General features: G+C 51.7%; 1 protein-coding gene across 1 annotated transcript in view; it reads left to right on the top strand.

The window, feature by feature from the left end:
* Ten-m (teneurin transmembrane protein Ten-m) overlaps positions 1 to 18,793 on the top strand; it is a 787,615-nt gene that overhangs the window by 204,652 nt on the left and 564,170 nt on the right. Inside the window, exon 2 of the mRNA XM_025303695.1 lies at positions 6,822 to 6,908. Within this exon, the coding sequence (XP_025159480.1) occupies positions 6,893 to 6,908 (16 nt within the window). The 5' untranslated portion in view covers positions 6,822 to 6,892. The remainder of the gene's footprint in view (positions 1 to 6,821; positions 6,909 to 18,793) is intronic.

Below are 18,793 nucleotides of genomic sequence, written 5' to 3'. Positions count from 1 at the left end.
CGTGCGCGCGGCTACTTAACGATTCGGCCGCTTTTTGCGCCGGCAATGACTCACGTTCGCACATGTGCTGCACCAGCCACGCTCTAACCAGTCCGCCAAGTCGGCGCGTTCTGAAATTAAATTACGAATTACGAGCGCGAATATGGAACGGCGCGCGGCGGCGGCGGCGGCGGCGGCGGCGGCGGCGGCGGTGGCGGCGACTCGGAAGGGGCGGTTGGAAACTTTACGACTCGCAGTTACTTCTTCACACAGCGACGAGCTCGCTCGGCGGCGGAGGGGAAGGAGGCTTCGGAATGACTCGCTTACGAGACGACCTTTAAACTCACCCTTACTTTTTCTTCTCCAGCGAGTCCGCGCATCCGGCCCTTCCGTCGCGCCGCGCCGCGCCGCGCCGCGATACGAACGCGTCCGCTGGACCGGGAGAAAGTTTGCCGGAACTCCGAGCTGTTATTATCGTCTCGGCCGCGGTATTGTCTCATTGCTGCTCGCCGTGGACTTTTTTGTCTCTCGCGGAAGGGTGCACGCATGAATTTTTTTCACGGTTCATCTGCGCGCGTCTGTGTGACTGTCGCGATGTGCATTTCTCCTTGCTCGAGATGACGCGGCGAAATATCGAGTCGAATGGCGACACGGCGAGCTTCGCCGGTCTCTGCTTTCGATCGACTCAAAGTGCCGTTGTTCTCACGGCGCGGCGCCGCGCGCCGCTGGCTGCTGCTGCGCCGAAAAACGCAAGAGGATTTCGATCATTCTCTAATATAACGAGAGGGGCCGTGATCATCAACGCAAAACTCGATTGTATCGGCACAACAGTCAATCGCCAAGATATTAAATCACGCCTCAAGGACGCGTTTTATTCCCTGCTCCCGGCCGTCCCGACGTTGGACGTACGACGCTAATCGCCCAGAGGTCAAAGGGCGAGAGAGGGAGAGGGAGAAGAGAGAGATTTTTCGAAAGTTATTTGGACGACGAGCAGCCGAGACAAACGACTCGTCTTCTCGGAGGAAAGTTCAACGTGCCCGGCACGACCCGCAAGAATCCTCAGATTTACTCGCTCGCCAAGCTGGCGAGCCGACGGCGACGGCGGAGGAACCGACATCAGCGTCGCGTCCGGCCAGTGCAGCCCTCGGCGACGCTCGACTTTAATGTCCGACACCGTCAGTCGTTAGATTGATGTAACGGCATCAGTCGAGTATTAACTTGAAATGAGCGTATAATGGCGGTGTCGGGTATTTGATGCCTCTGCTCTCAGGAGCCGGAGAGCGTATGGCGGGAAGGAGGGGAGGGGGGAGGGCGTTCGTTCGCATGCAGCTCCCAGGATATTGGGCGTACATTATATACGCCGTCCGCCTGGTTAAAATTAAGCGATATATCGATACGCCGACGGTGTTCGCGTTCATACTGTGTGCAGTCGCGCGTATCTACATACGTCGGAGTAATATCGAAATTTAATTCGCGCCAATTGTATATTGGCGCGAATTCGATCCGGTCGTTTCGGCCAAGGGAATGTTGTTTTCCGCGTGACGATGAGAAATGTAAAAGTTATCAAGCCCTCGGACGAACGTATGTATACACCAAGAAAAATGTATTGTTGCGTGAACCAAAATTTGGTTGTAACAACAAAATAATTTGGTTAAAATATGCCCAACAAAACTGTTTAGTTCCTGCAAACAAATATCTTGTTTGATTACGGTTTGTTCGTATAGCGCAATACTTTTGTTATAGCAACCAAAAAGCTTTAACTATTTGAATTTTGTTAAAAATATTACAATTTTTTCTTAATATATAAAATCTAAATTTTAGCGCACAGAAAGACAAAATAGTATCCATTGGGCATTAGTTTAGTTAACGCGAAATAATATTTCGTTATTATGTAATTTTTATGGATGAAATAACTAAAATGCTTAATTTTTATGTATGAAGTCTAAGAACAAAATCATTTGGTCCAGAGGACAAAGCAGAAAAATATATTTAGTTGGGACAACTAAATATATTTTCTTATATAAAACAAGATATTTGGTTGCTATTAGAAAATGCCTCAACTAAACAGTTTTGTTAGAGATACTAAATTGTTTTTCCTAGTGTATGAGCCGAATCATTAGCCAAGTATAATAAATAAATAAATAAATAAATAAATAAAAATAAATACGCTTACTGATGATCAATTAGTCGAAGAAACGACGATTCCGTCGATCTGGAAGGAAAGTTGTAAAAATTCCTTAATCAACCCGGTGTCTTTCGATATTCAAGTCGCGCGCTCGGTCAAACGATTGAGGTCCTTGCGCTCAGATTTAATTATCAACGAATCATCGCTGAGTTTGACGATCAAATCTAGCTCGATTCGTCGCGAAACGCCGTGTCTTCGGATCAGCGAATCGCGCTTGGTGATCAAACGGCCAAGACAGAATCGGAGTCAATCGACAATGCGAAAAGATTGAGAGAGCGAGGGAGAGGAAGAGAGTGAAAAGAGCGGATTTCCGTAAATACGCGCCGATCAGGCCGAGGCGAAGTCTCGATTCTCAAAATTCCCGATGCGGCTCCCGCGGAGGCCGGTCGCGCGAAGCTATCCGGCGTCTTCTCGCCGCCGGAAGTGGACGAAATATTCGGACGCAATTTCCGTATGATAATTCAATTTATCCGTCGTCCTGCGCGTCCGCTCTGGCACCGATACATACAGGCCCCCCCCCCCCCCAGTGGGCGTCCCAGTGGGCCGCCGAGCCTTTTATTCTGCAAATGGCCGAATCTTATTCGGCCATATCGCCGGCAATAGCGCCCGGTCCGATAAAGAGTCCTTTCGTGAATTCATCTCGCGGATCCGGCGAGAGGCGCCGTCCTCCTCCGTGTAAAGGTTCGCGAAAATTGATCGACGCCGCGCCTCGCTCCCGAGGCGGACTTTGAGACGCTCATTCGCGGCCGCAAATGCTCCCGTGACGCGCTCGTTACAATTTCGGATTGATAGCCCCCGGTCGAAGATCCGTTACCGCGTGCGTAAATCCCGTCCGGCGCTTGCGGCGACGAAACTCGGATCGGCCGTTATAATTGATATTACGGTCACATCGATTCTCTCGTTAATTCGCGCGAACGAGCGAGCGGGACGCCGGAGATACGCGGAGAAAAGGATCCCCTTAATGCGCGGCTGAATGTTCGAGCGATTCTCCTCGCCGGTCTCGCCGGTAACTGAGATATCGCATTTCTCGTCACCGAATTCTCCGCTGCCCGCTCTCGCCCCATTCAGTTACACGACATCATTTTTTCCGAGTACGTCGAGCAGTCTCCTTTGTTTCCCCGACGCTAAAAATCCGCACGTTGCTCCGGCCGTGGCGAGACGTCCCCCCGAATAAGTTTGAGGGATCATTCGACGCAAGCGCGTTTCACGAGAAGCGACGCGTACATATATTTCCCGGCAAGCCGAAAACAATCTCCTAATAGCGGCCCTTACTTCTTTCAACGACTGTTACTTCCGAGCGGTTGACCCATTCGTCGAGCTCCCGTCTCTCGTTTCTCCGCACGTATACATGCCTCACTCATAATCCATCCCGTATCAATTTATCTTAAGCGTATCGAATCGCATCCGCGAGCGTGTCTCTCCCTCCTCTTATTTTCCCGTTTCCCCATCTCAAACCGACGTCGTGGCGCGCGAGCGAGCGACGTTATCCGATTATTTCCGAGCGCCATTTTCTACGAGCCCACGGTGCAGCATCCTTCGATTGCGACGGGTCTCGCGCGATTGTATTTTCGTAAGTGATATTTGCTGAGAAAACTTTGGCCACTTCGCTCTAATTGTTTCTCTCCCTCCCCCGTCCGGCCTCCCTCCGTGCGCCCTCGGCGCGCGGCGAGGGCGAAATCCGCCGGCACGGTGAATAAATATTCCCAAATAGACCAAGCGCCGAGAACAAATCTGCCTCATTTCACGGGAGGAGCCGCCGCGCCGCTTCGCGTTTGTCCGCGCTGGAAAATCCGCCGACCGCGCGGCGCGGCGCGATGCGGCGGAAGAAACGCGTCGATCCGAGCGCGTTCGCGCGAGAGCCGCTCGCTCCGAACTTTCCGATTCATCGTCGATCGAACGAGAGCGGGTTTTGTTTGCCGCTCGCGCGCTAATTTTGCGAAATTTTCCCGGGATTAGTCCCGGCGCCGCGGCGCGTTAGCCCGGCGGGCCAACGAATATGATTTATTACCGTCTCTAAAGTTTGACGAGACGTCGTAATTAATACCGCGACGCTCGAGAGGCATTTCAGGCACTTGAGCGGCCGAACACGCTGCCGGGATGTTGGCTAACAGCGCGCGCGTTCGTGGCGCGGCTTCATGGGCGAATAATTCGGTCGTAAGAGCGGTCGTATCAATCGCACGCACCGCGGCGCTCGCCGCGCGAATCGACAGCGACGATAAAGAGTACAACGGTCTGGCCGGCTTATTACCGGTCGTATAAATCGGTAACGCAATTACGCGCTGGCTGTTGGAAGGAGACTATGAGCGTTACGGCTTACGTACACGTCGGGAATAAAAGCCGGCGGCCGGCGGGGGGCCGTTATTAGGCGGCCCGTTTTGTATCGCAACTTGCTAATTAGCTCGCCAGATGGACAAACCGTTTGCGGTAATATTGGCTCGGTTAGCTAATAAGTCCTCGTGTATTACGAGGCTGCTAACGGAGTGGAGCGCCGCTGCCGCGCAGCCACCCTCGTTTGCACCACCTCGATTTCCAATCGCCGGGCCGGGGGCGGGGGAGAGGGGCGGGGGAGGGAGCAGGAGGAACGGCGCGGAAGAAAGGAAAGCGGCCGTTACTTAATCGATAACGCTGTAATCAGTGTTCCTGCGGGGGCGAGTCTGTACACCGCGCGAGAACGGAGCTTTCTTCTGCGCTCGGAGCTTTTTCCACCGGCGGGATAATGAGAGGCGAGGGGGCAAAAATTCTCCAGCCAGCTTCGAGCTACGTCCTTAATCCCCTTCTTAGCTTCGGAGCTGCATCTGAAGACTCTCGCCGAAATGTACGACGCGACGCGCACAAAGCTCGTGACACACGCCCGTGGAGCGGAAATTCAGTCGGACCACTTCATTGACCAAGAGAGAACGCGACGCTCGCTTTCGATTGACGGGAAAAATAATACCGTTAGGGTAACGGAATTTACGCGAGAAGAATATAGGATGGAAAACACCGTGAGGAGGGAACGGGAACGTCTCTCCCTGCACTAGGAAAAAAAATTTAGTACCTCTAACAAAACTGTTTAGTTGAGGCATTTTTTAATAGCAACCAAATATTTTGTTTTGTATAACAAAATATTTAGTTGTCCCAACTAAATATATTATTCTGCTTTGTTCTCTGGACCAAATGATTTTGTTCTTAGACTTCATACATAAAAATTAAGCATTTTAGTTATTTCATCCATAAAAATTACATAATAACGAAATATTATTTCGCATTAACTAAAATAATGCCCAATGGATACTATTTTGTCTTTCTGTGCGCTAAAATTTAGATTTTATATATTAAGAAAAAATTGTAATATTTTTAACAAAATTCATATAGTTAAAGCTTTTTGGTTGCTATAACAAAAGTATTGCGTTATACGAACAAACCGTAATCAAACAAGATATTTGTTTGCAGGAACTAAACAGTTTTATTGGGCATATTTTAACCAAATTATTTTGTTGTTACAACCAAATTTTGGTTCACGCAACAATACATTTCTCCTAGTGTGCGCTCCTCCGATCGGTCGATTGTTTCCGGCCGTCGTGTCTCTCGTCGCCGAATTTTCCTCCGGTTTTCGCTCAATTATCGGCATCAACTGGAAACTTGTCCCGCGCACATTTGTATTTTCTGCGCCCTGACCTTAAGAACACCGGCGCGTGATTTTGTTTCTCGAGATAATATTTGCCCATTAGATGCGACCGCTGCCGAGCCGAGCGCCGATATGTAACGCTACCGCCGCGCAACGCGCAACGATCGATATCTCGCCTAGATTACACGTTGTTTCGTTAGCCGTGAAAAAAAGGGCTACCTTAGTTACCGACGTTTGCAGAATGTGAGCGTGCGCTCGCGCTCGCGCGCGCGCGCGCGCGCGACGGCGAGGGATGTTTCCGAGCTTACGTACGAGGGATTGCTGGTTATACGTCGGACGTTAAACCGGCTTGGAAATAGTTTCCGGAACTAATTTACTCGCGGGGTCAGCGTCTCGCCGCCGCCGCCGCCGCCGCCGCCGCCATCGCCACCGAATATCCTCTTTATTTCACGTTCCGGCTATCGTCCTCGAAATCGCTGCGGTCGTGAAGAGCGAACTTCGAACACGGATGTAACACCCGATCCATTCCCTGACTGCGAACCAATATTATCTTTGATCCAACGTCGTCAACCGTGGTAGACGCTCGAATATAGTTCGAATACCGAGGATTCCTTACCGCGGCAGACTGCAGGCTGGGAACAGACGTATGATTACACGCGATCGAATCAACGTGCTAACGCCCGAGTTTATCCCGGTCTTACGCTCCCCGATAATGGCGGATTTATTTTAAGTGTTACCGCATGTTCGCGTATTTCCCTTGTTTGAAAACCCGTCGCGAAGGACGGAAGCGGAAATTCCAGCGCTGGTGGTATCCTCACACGTGTAAAAACATTCGTTCTTCAACGCGCGAGACATTGTTAGCGCAAATAAAATTCCTACGGCCGGGGACTTCGAATTGAAAGACGCGCCTTATACACGCGGCGAGAGAGATTAAAAAGAAAAAAAAGAAGCATCTTCTTCGCGAATTTGAACTTTTCATTCTATTTTTACGACGCGTCCGCGTCGGCGCAACTTAATGTCTCAACACTGGTCTCGTGTTTCTCATTTCAGGTGACGATTTATCTCCGTGCGACCGTGACTCCGACACAAGGAGTGACTATCGAGGTACATGAAAGAAGGACATGAGCTACTCGCAAGGTGAGTCGACGCCGCATTGTCTAACGTACAATACGAGCCGCGCCGTAATATCGTCAAATCCGAGCGGCGGCGATCGATTTTACTTGGCGAGACGCGTCACCGATACCTAACCGTGTACAACGTGTATCTATCGAATTCGCCGAAGGTTTGTCCCCGTCCGATTTCCAGCCCGGCCAAGTGAGCGGGAGGTGGTCTGAAACAGTTCGGAAATTCACTCAACTAATCAAATACCGCTAAAACCGCTAAACAAGTTAGGTTAGCAATCTACGTGCTCCGAATGGCAACTCCGAACTGCTGCGGCTGCGAAGCGCGAAAACGCTCGCGACTGCTTCCACAATCCGCACGCCATCTTCGCTCTCTCATCCACCTACATTCCTTAACGAGGGGAAACGACTCGATGCAGACGTGTACGGATCGCCTAATCGACGGTCAAAGCCTCGCAATTGCAGGTTTTGACTTTGTCCGTGCTGTCAGCGTTCGGTCGCGGCAACTCCATCGCGACGCGACGTCAACTCGCTCTCCGGGGCGCTTTTAAAAATAACCGACAGATCTCGGGAGGACTTGCGCGAACACGACCCGCAATCCTTGTGACGCGTTAGAAATTATAGATTTCCAAATTATCAAACATTTATGTCGCAAACTCGAAAACTCGCCAGCGGGGAAACAAAACTTTGGTTTCTTTCCGCGGTTACACACGAGTCTTAAACTTAACCTTCGAACTTAATTGCTAATTATCTCGATAATTACATCGGCATTATATTCATATTATATTGGTAATTATCTATAAATTGCTAATTAGTGATATAATAACAACTAAATTCTGCACGCTTAGTCTGTAATTATACGTTGCATTGATAATTTCCAATGCATTAAAGGGAGACACGTGACTAATCGAACGAGGAGATTATTCCTTCGCTAGGAGCGAACTTCTCTTTATCCTCCAGTTCGAGTTCGAACTGATAAATTGGACGAGTAATTATGAGAGAATGAGACCAACTTCACGGATCTCTTTCTCAAATCGCTCCGCATTGATTACGATCGTTTCTACACGAGCGTAAGGGCGTTTTATTTTCAGTCGCGCTCGCTCCCTCTCTCCTCCCCCTGCCGCCGCTTCTCGCTCACCCTCTCCGTCTGCGGGGCTTTTTAATTACAAATGCGCAGCGTGTACATACACGGAGGTCGGTCAGATCGCCAATCGGGCGATCCCGAGGGCGCGCGCGCGGAACACGCGCTGCTGTCTCGTCAAGATGTTTTCTCTCGCGCGACCCCTCTGTTTCGCGCCCCCTAATTGTTCTCATATTCAACGCGGCCGACGTTATCTCGCCTACCTGGCCGGTCAAGAGAGCCGCGCGCGGGACACGCTCGTAATATCTAAGAACCTTTCCGGTCATTCGTATGCAAATGTATGCTGAGTCGGCCATTAGGCTTTCCACGGATGAGCGGATCCAGGCCGATACGCGGCCGGATATACCGATCCCGCCCCGCGCCGCGCCGTTCTTCTTTGTCCGCTCGCGACGAAATGCCTTTCCGGCATTTTCGTCTCGTCTCCGCTATTTCACCGCGGCTACCCCCACCTCTTCGGTACGGACGAAGAAGAGCGTACAAATTAGCCGGATCGTTAGTGAAATCCATATTAACGAGACACGCCGCGCCGGTTGTTCGCCCTCACAGTGGAAATGCACTCTCCCCGGACTCCCATGTTAATTCCAATCCCCCGTCTTCAGCGACGCACAAAGAGGAGAGTCGCGGCGACAGCGTCCTGTATTCTTTTGTCGCGGTAATACCCCGCCAAACAAGTCGTGAATATTTTAAACATATATTTCACGGAACGCATAAATATCGTCCCTGCGACGGCGGGAAAATTTCTTTCCCGCCGTCGGACGAGGCGGAGAGAAAGAGAAAGAGGGAGGGGGGGAGGGGGAGAGCACGGGGCGTATACACGACGACCGTCGCGCGGACAAAGGAGCTGATTAGCTTCCAGTCGTTGAGAGACGCGCGACAAAATAACGAAATACGATAAAGAGATCGTCGCCATGTCGGCGGCGACAAGTCGAATGAAACGCGACGCGTTCGGCGTCGGAGAGATCGCGACTCGACTGCAACTGTCGCTCGATATTCGCTCCGATATTCAGCAAGTCGGACAAGAAGGAGCACAAGAGGGAGTGAAAAAATTGCTAGGGTAGGATACTCTAAAAAGGGACGCCTCATTATTATCACATCAGGCCCCGAGATGGATCTTTTAAGGATGCTTTAGATACAAAATCAAGTTTTGTTATAGAAAATTAATAAGATCCGAAGCAATGTAATAAAATTGTCATAGTTTACGCTCTCTATCTGGTTCTTTTAAAGATTTTTTAATTATACCGCAATTGAAAACAGATTTTATTAGTTTTATCAGTTGCCATATTCATTAGTCTCTTTCAAGAATTTTTCTAATATCGCCTTCGTTTTGAAATGCAGCAAACTTTAATATAAACAGTAGCAGGATTTTTATGTGCAAAGAATGCTATATTTCATTGTATAAAGTATGTTATATTTTTAAAACAAAAAATTCTTATTGTATACTTATAACAAGGTTATAAAGAAATAAAGAAATTACAGTGTAAATTTCTTGCAATGAAAAGAAGGAATATTTTTACTCAAGTAATAATAAAGATATTTCCTCATAAGACTGTCATAATTAATGTTAAAGAAAAATAATCAGGCTCTTACCAGAGCCCTATCAATTTTTCTACTCGGGTCTCCGTTTAGCCGTAATTTTAGACGTAAGGTTAAACCCACTGGCGAGGAGTGTCCACCATAGCGACCAACGCAGGACGATGTCCTTAAACTTCCTGCCGGGAGGACCCGAAGGCGAAGACACACCGCGGAAACAACTTGCCGAATGACTCCATGAGTGTCCGCGCGAATCGGGCGGCGACGACGAGCGCGGACTGATCGATAGCGCGCGTCTTTGACCGCCGAACGCGCTTTCGAGGTTCCCCTCGTCGTCGGGGAATAGCGATCGCGACTTCCCGTTACGAGGGTTCGGCAGGAAACGTAGAAAGGCGACACACCCGGCTCGTAGCCGAACAGAGGGCAAATAATGAATTTAGGCCGTTTTAAAGAGGTTATTGACGGAATCCATCCCCGGGCCTCAACGCGAGAGAGGGAGGGAGGTGGAGCGACCTCTCGCTCTGAGCCTCCCCCGCAACCCCTTCGGCCGTCGCGCCCCTTTAACGTAATTACGAGCCTCGTTCTCCGGCCGAGGCCAAAGAGGACTAAATATTTCCCCGTCCGCAATGTTCGCCCTCCTTCTCGCGCGCGCTCGAGTCCGAACCGTTCGTCACCGATGTCCGCCGTAAAGCAACGTCAGTGTCAAGAGTTATCGCGTAAACGTCGCCGCCGACGAGTAGCGTGTTCGCGCGGCTACCGTTTCATCCAATTTGCGGCACTCGGCCGAGTGCGCGTCGTAACGCCGCGCGTTATCGATGTAAATTCAGTCGGGGGTGAGTCGTTGTTACGCCCTCGTTTATCGCTTTAGAAAGCGGCTTCGAGAAAAATTACATACGGAGGAACAGCGAAGGGAAGGGAGGGGGCGAAGGGGGGGGATGGAAAAGCCGCTCTCAGCGCGGCGATGACGACTTGGCTCGCCCCGTGAGCTTCTTCCGCTCGTCTAACGACCCCGTGCCGACGACTCGCTTCCGCCCGAAAATTCGGCGACGATTCTCCGGCGAGGCGCATCCACTCGCGGCGTGGCCTCGGGACTTTCCGCCTCTTAACGAGGAGATCTCTCCTCGCAATCTGGAGAAACACATCAGATTACACCGGAGAGAGAGAGAGAGAGAGAGAGAGAGAGAGTCTTTCTCCGAGGGCGTAAACCACCCCTTTCTCGTTTCGGTTATCTGAAAATTCGACGATAATCCACCTCCGTCTTGAGAATTAACTCTCGACACGGCGCGTCTCACGGGAGGAGGAGGAAGAGGAGGAGGAAGAGGAGGAGGAAAAGAAAGAGAAGCACAAGGGGGTGGAGTTGGAGAAGACGCGAGTCAGGTGGCGGTGAGAAAGAAATGCCGCCGAGGAGGAGCCCTCCCTTCTACTCACTTCCCGGCCGCGCACAACCATCCGGCTTATATATTGTAAATACCACGTAATCTGATGACCTCTCCCGCCGACGGACCCTTCATTACCGGCGCGGGTGCCATTGTTCCGTAGGTATAATTGAATTCCCAAGGCAGCCGCTGCCGCCAGCTAACCCTCATCCTCTCGACATCAGCGATCCGAGAGAGAACCGCCGATTCCACGTTGGAACTCTACGAGACCCTGATTTACCCCATTCAGTCGGGAATAATGCGATATCTCGTCCCCGAAAGCCACGTCGAACCTCACTCGAGAGAGAGAGAGAGAGAGAGAGAGAGAGAGAGGGGGTCATTTCGGCAAGAGAGGCGGGCGGGGGCGCGAGGCGGAGGGGAGGTTAGTCTAAGCTCGTGCACGATTCCGAATGTCCATCCGTTCATCGCCAAAGTCTTCCGCTACCGTCTCCGTGCGCGAATGTCGCTTCCACTTGGAGTACGGCAGCCAACAATGGATTCTATCGATGCACTCAGGAATAGTCGATAATCCGAAACTGAACGCCCGTGCAGCGAGCTACCGCGCGCCGTGTATTCCGTGTAATTTCGCCCTTCGAAACGCGGATCGCCAGATTTGCTCCCTGAACCATATAAATTTAATGCAAAATCAGAGCTCGCGCGGCCGCAGCGCGGACGCGCGCGCGCGCGGTCAGATTTAATAAATAATGCGAATTCGCGAATATCAATTCGCGAGCGTGCCTGGGGTGTCTAACATTTTTTTTTTTGCGCGCGCCGCGTTTCTTCCTTGACGCGCGAGACCCTTCGCTCCGTGCTGACGCGGCGACTGTTTTCTAATCGTTGAAAAAGCAGGAACGCGTCTTCGAGAACAGAATATTGCATCGAGCTTAGACGGTTCTTCTGTTTGTTGCTTCATCTCCCTCGCGCGTGCGCGCGCATTTCCATTTTTTCGCAAAAAACGTGCCCGCGGCAATTTATTCCTCGTATTACGCAATAAATTCTCGCGGACGGCAGCCAACGATCATTAAGTTCTTAATGGTTCTTTGAGTGTCGGAGGGATCGTTTCGTGTCAGCGAGTCGCTCGATTTACTTACGGCACGCCGCGCCGTTTCCTTTCCAAGTCTGGCGACAATAAATTTCGCTCGAATATCCCGCGCGCGCGCTGCGACTCTCGCATTAATCTACGGCGTATGCGAAATATGCGTGCGTCGCGATGCCTGGCGATGTATATGTGTGTGTGTGTGTGTGTGTGTGCGCGCGCGCACACACACACACGTTCAACACTTTGGTACTAAATTAATAAAATTATCGCAAAGCTCCAAGTTCCATTTTTGCAATCCGACGTTACTCGGGCGTGTAAATTTCACACGCGTGCGAAAAAACGAAACATTACAGAGATAAACAGCAACAGAGCGGGGAGGGTGGGAGGAAGCGGAGTGAGAGCTCACACTCGGAAAAATGATATTAAATCGAAAATCATTCGCCACACCTCGCACCGATCGCGCGCGCGCAATTACCAAATGGAAATTCCCTGCGAATAACGGCGAATAGAAACAGCGAGAGAGAGAGAGAGAGAGAGAGAGAGAGAGAGAGAGAGAGGAGAGAGAGAGAGAGAGAGAGAGAGAGAGAGAGAGAGAGAGAGAGAGAGAGAGGGAAATCGAACGTAATGCGATAAAAATCGAAGCGCGCCGGCTCGTTACGACGATCCGTCATACTCGGCGAGTCCGCTGGCCGATAAATCATATTCGCAAATTGAGCGATCGACTTCATCGTCATTCATCAAAGAGCGCCGGCCGTCAGTCGGAGATGGTAACAAAGCGTGTGACATGTCCAGCCAGCGAAACACACCGCGGGCATTCACTAATCGTAAGCGTCGGGAGGACGTCGAGGCATTCAGAGACAGGATCACCTACGGCATCCTGGCCGTTATGGTCTGTCGCGCACATCCTTCCAGGACCCCACGGAGGCCATGAATAACAATGTCGATAATACGTCGACGCCGCATGCGTCGTCCGTAATTAACGCTCGTCAGACGCCCGAGCTGGAGGTTGGGAAAGGGGTGAGGTGGGAGAGGGAGGACTGGGTGCTCGCTTTTTCTCCGCGAGGCGTCGTCTCGCACGTCGTGCACGCGTATGGGTACGTGTGATCTAAACATCAGCGGCGAGGGAGGGAGAGAGGAGAGGGGGTCTTTACGCGCATTTTACGACATTGACAGGTCGCGTTCGTGTTTTCCGCATTTTTCGAACGATTTTTCACGCGCGTGCGAATATCTCGCCTCCTCTCTGTCTCTCGCCGCGGTGAAAGCAACGGAAATGTCGAGACGTAATACGGAAAAATTGTGCGCTCCCTGCAAGCTAGACAACGCATCAACTCATCCGACATCTATTTCGTAGGCATCGTAACGAGCAGAATAATACGGTAAAATAATCACGGGAATATCGCAGCTGACGCGTTCACTCGCCGAGATCAATTAAACCGTGCGCGCTCCGCGCGAAAATCTGGGATTAAAACGTTGACGTTTTACATAAGAATGGGCTCCAGCATTCCCCTCTCTCCCTCTCCCCCTCACTCTGTTCTCTTTAACGCCTACGAATGAACGAGCAAAATATAACCGGGATCTGTAACGACCACACGGTCCGTTCTTCTTCCTCTTTCTTCCTCTTCCTCCCACCCTGCCCCTCTCTCTCTCTCTCTCTCTCTCTCTCACGCAATCGCCGATGATTTCCAAACAATTAAAACGGGGCCGCGTTGGAATCTGCAGCGCGAGCGCGAGCGCGTCGGTCCGGCCAAAGTCCGTGCAAACCGCCTTTGTGCGGAAGACACGCGGGCATATACGCGCGCATAAACACGCTCCGTCCGCGCCGCCGTTGCGGGTGCCCTGTCACGGTCATGACTGATGACCGACATTACGATTTGTCAATAACAATTGTCCCGGGCATAACCGCCCCGCGCAAACTGCAACTGATAGCTAACATCGATTGTCCACGTCGACGTAACTGTCCGCCACCCGGACTGACCCATAACGCATCCGCACCAAAAATCTGCCGCGGACAGCCGGGCGCGAAAACGGATTCGCCGGCAATGTTGTCGCGGCTGGTATGGGCGACGTCCATGCGAACACACGCGGCCGATCATTTCGCAGCATTGCCAATTTTTGTGTATTTTTTTCGCTTCTTTTTTTCGGTATTTCCCTCCCTCGCTCTCTCCTTCTCTCTCTCTCTCTCTCTCTCTCTCTCTCTCTCTCTCTCTCTCTCTCGCTCGCTCGCTCGCTCGCTCGCGCCCTCGTCTTCCTCTTTTTTTGTTTTTTAACAATCGAGGGTCAATCCGCGCGTCAACTCGCCCGCCGCTCAACTGCGTGGAAACGAAAGCTATTGTTCCGCTGGGAAATAACGGGGGGCTTTTTGTTCATCGCGAAATGTCTCTGCCGGATAGACCGACGGTTAACATAATTAAAAATTGCTTCAACGGCCTTGCGCGCGCGGGTCTTTTGCGCCGTGTATTACCGTGACACGCGGAATTTCGGACGTTACGCCGGCAGGTGTAATCCCGCTAACACGCCGTGTTTCCGGCGCTTGTAACGCTTGGGATCGTGTCACGTGACTTTAGCCACTTCCGTGTGCGCGAACGTCTCGGAGCGTCAGCACGAGGTGCGAGAAAACACGACGATGCAGCCCGGAAATAGCAGGAGCGGCGACTTCGGAGAATCTCCTTCGGCGAGGAATGGACTCGCGTCGCATCGATGAACGAGTCGCGCGCTAGTTATGGAGACGGACGAGATTTATACATAAACAATCCCGATACGCGTCGCATCGGCGACGGAAATCCGGAAAAGGGTGCTCTCCCCGGCTCAGCCATCAAGGGAAGAGTGGCGCGTTCCTCTCCCTCGCCGGACAGAGACGCGACGCAGTCGCTATTGTAAAGCTGCATAGTTTACAGCGAGATTATTATTAATATTCTTGTCGTTTTTCTTACGCAGCGAGAACAATGCGCATCTCGCGAGCAGCAGCGCGGCGGTGCCCTTTTGCCCGCGCGTCGAATTCGAAACTGCGAGCGGTCGCGAAAGTAAAGCTGCTCACGTTGCGCTTCCCCGGCGTTTTAATTAAAAATATTGCCTCGCGTTACACGGCGGTCATTACTCCGCATTTTTTCCGCTTTCGTACTTCGGATTAAACAAAGGCGACGGACTGAAGACAATGCAACGGGATAAAAACGCAAATGAAAAGTATCGCGCGCGCGCTTTCGGATCCTCGCTCGTTCGTGAAAAGTGCAACAAGAGGACACATTATCCGCCTGTCTGAGAGAAGATTTCAACGCCCGTTTTTCTCTCCCTCCTTAAAAGTTCCCCTCCTTGCCCTCTCTCTTCCTCAGACGTGCAGTCGCAGAGTAACGCGCGTCGAGTTGCGCAACGAAAGATTAGGCTTGACTATAAACCGATCGAGCCCGAACTCGAAAGCGAGCGGCGAAAGTCAGCGTGAGAAAAGAGTTATGCAATAACAATTCGGCGCCCCGGTGTACCTCCTCCCGATCGTCCCTCCCGGCGCGCATTTCGAGCGCGGAAAATCCCGTGAGATTTTTTCCTCGGCCACTCGACCGCCCCGCTCTCAACGAGTAGAAGGAAGTGGATGTAGGAAATTCAATTTGATCGCCGACACGATTTTCGATTGGCAGACAGCTCGGGAACACGTGTGCGTCTGCGAGTGCGACGGAGTCGTCAGAGAGCAGGAGAGAGAGAGAGAGAGAGAGAGAGAATGAACGGGACCGAGTCTGTAACGAGTCGCATTGTGCGACTGAGGAGATCTTTCTCATCTCCCTCGGTGCCTCTCTCCTGCTCCGTTCTAACCTCTCTCTCTCTCTCTCTCTCTTTTTCTTCCGTTTTATTTTCCGTGGTGGATTTATCGTCCGTTCGCTCGCGGATGTAGTACGCAACGTCGCAGGGCGAGAGCTCCGGAGGAAACGTTCGCGATGTCCTTCTCCGAGCGCTACTTTCCTCCCTCCGACAGGGCGTTTCAAGCACCGCCGCGTGCTTTCGCCTTTTCATCATTATAATATCGCGGCAATTTATGGAACGCTAGTTTCGCAAGGAAGAAAAATGGAAGGGGAGGTAAGGGAAGGGAAGAGAAGAGAAGAGCAGAGAGAAGAATCAGCGACAGATTTATTTGCACACGGGGGACGCACACACTCGATTCGAGCGCGGCAGCTGATTTAATTAAAGTGCCCGTCGGGCATTTATTTATTAATATTCCGCGTTGCGCGTGGAGAGAGCTCGCGCAAAGGCGCGCCGTGCGCGCTCGGTATCCCAAGCGTACAGCGCGCTTTTATCTCGAACTGCTTTCGCGATTTCTGCTCGCTATTCGAGCGCAGCGCGGCTCCGTGGAAATAAGCGACTGATCGCGGCTGGCTGGCAGCGGGAAGCAGGCAGAGCAGTCGTGCTGGCTAAACGGACACGACTCTTCCTCTTCTTCCTTTTCTTCTTCTTCTTCTTCCGCTGCGTAGGCCGTCCCAATTCAAGCCGCGTGAGCTTCAAATGAATTCGCGATCCGCATGTCGGAGCGAGAAATGGACAGACAACGCGGGAGAGAGCTGTATCTGCTGGAGGTTAACGTTCACCAGGCCAGGCTGAAGAGGCCCCCCGAGTACCGGAGGCGTGCTCGAGAGCCTCTATTGAATTAACTCCATTCACCAAATTGCTCTCGCATTATGCCGGATCACGCCTCAACTAACCTCCCGCGCATCTCTCTATGGCCCGGTCCTCTCTGTCACAAACGGCAGCGCCGAAGACGAAGACGTCATTGACGATTGAGATTCGCATCCCGTTTCGCAGAGTGCACGCGCGTGCATACCCTCTTCTCCCCTCCTCCTCCTCCTTCTCCTCTCTCTCTCTCTCTCTCTCTCTCTCTCTCTCTCTCTCTCTCTCTCTCTCTCTGTCTATCTTTGCCTCTCATCCTCACCCTCTATCACCCTCATCAAAGCCAGCCAGTTTTCTTCATCGAGACACGCCCCCCGCGCGTCCCTTTAAACGCTGTTTCTCGGGGATGTTCTCGAGATTCGACCCAATCGTCGTTCTTCTATTCGTTATCGGCAAGAATACAAGTATATACACGCTATATATATATATATGTATATATATATATATATATATATATACACACTCGAAATATCGGAAAATTTAATTGTATCGAAGTATTGGATTCCCAGCGGAGGAAGACGGTAACGTTGATTGGTCAAGAGAAGTAAACCGGTAAAATCGCTCGAGCGAGGCGCTCCGCCGTCTTTCTTTCTTCGATTACGAGCGGTCCACTCGTGTGCGCTCGGCTGGAGAGAGTTGACCTGACAAAATAACGCGCACCGATTGTTAGGGAAATATTAATTGGTCGCTGAAAACTGCAGCGGGAGCAGTTACGGCAAGAGATCGACGTTTACATCCGCATCCCGGGCAAAAGAACGTCGTCCGAAGGAAATCTCCCCCTCCCCCCTTTCTGTTCCCCACTATCTCTCTCTCTCTCTCTCTCTCTCTCTCTCTCTCTCTCTCTCTGTCTCTCTCCCGCAAATGATCTTCCGTTGTTCCTCTTTCCGTCTCGCAGACAGCATCTTCGGGATGGCGCTGTTGAAGGAGTTTTCGCGAGATACTGCCATGTTGGCCGGAATAGGGGATCCTTCGAGGGTTTTCTCAACGAAGGCTGACGAGAAGTTAGTGTTATTACCGTCATTGGGGGGTGTCCAGAAGCGTCTCTTATGTACGGCCCTTAATTTACCCGAAAGCCCGTCCAGCTATTCTCCGTGAATTTAGAGCTTCTTGTCCTAAAACTTACGGTTACGTTTGGCGCGTCGCGGAACCTTTTCCTCTCTCTCTCTCTCTCCCTCTCTCTCCCTCTCTCTCTCTCTCTCTCTCTCTCTCTCTCTCTCTCTCTCTCTGCCGTCGAGCCCGATGTCATAACCATAACCGACGACTTTGGTAATCGCGCGACGGTCACCTGACATCCCATGAATGAAGTCATCGGTGGAGGACGCGTTGAAACGTAAATGCTTTATTACGCACAGCGAGCGTACACGGCGCGGAGCGGGTATCTTGTATTTATCTGCCGGCTCGTAAATAGCGCGCAGTTAAGCTTCGTAATGAAATCCAAATGGCGAGCGCGCCGGGGCCAACAGCGGGGCAATTGCGACGGTGGCGGCCACTCGGCAGGTAACGTTACGAGAGAGAGCTCTTATCGAGTGCATGGCCTGAGTGCAGGTGACCGATCCATCCTTCCCAGCGCGGTTCACTGGTGCCGCAACGCGCCACCGCGCCGCCGACGAAGCCGAGGATTAATCCGTCACGGCGAATGGACTCAAAAACGGGCGTAATCAATGAATTACACGCGGTTGAGTCGTCGGATGACACAGCCGTGTGACACGTGGCGCTCGGCAAAGCGAGACGGGTCGAGCAGCGCGCATTCCACCGATAAATGGACTCGCAAGACGCGCATTAGTCATTATAAAACGCGGTAAAGGTGCAACGAACGACGTGATAATGCGCGTGCGATAATGTACGTTGATACTCTCGAGGAGAGAGAGAGAGAGAGAGAGAGAGAGAGGAGAGAGAGAGAGAGAGAGGAGAGAGAGAGAGAGAGAGAGAGAGAATTCTCGTCGCGTCACCGTCCAAATTTGTTTTTCTGCCCCCCCCCCCCCTTGTCTTCCTTAATTCGCATTTCATTATTTCCCAAGCCCCGCCGCCGCCGATTCCGCGCATTTTCTCTCTCTCTCTCTCTCTCTCTCTCGGCTGTTACGCCAGTGCGGCTTTAGCACTCATTACACTCCGGCAACCGCTGCCTTAATTTC

The sequence above is a fragment of the Harpegnathos saltator genome, unplaced genomic scaffold (genome assembly GCF_003227715.2).
Source record: "Harpegnathos saltator strain DR-91 unplaced genomic scaffold, Hsal_v8.6 scaffold562, whole genome shotgun sequence".
Lineage (NCBI taxonomy): Eukaryota > Metazoa > Arthropoda > Insecta > Hymenoptera > Formicidae > Harpegnathos > Harpegnathos saltator.
This window is presented reverse-complemented; position numbering and strand designations above follow the sequence as displayed.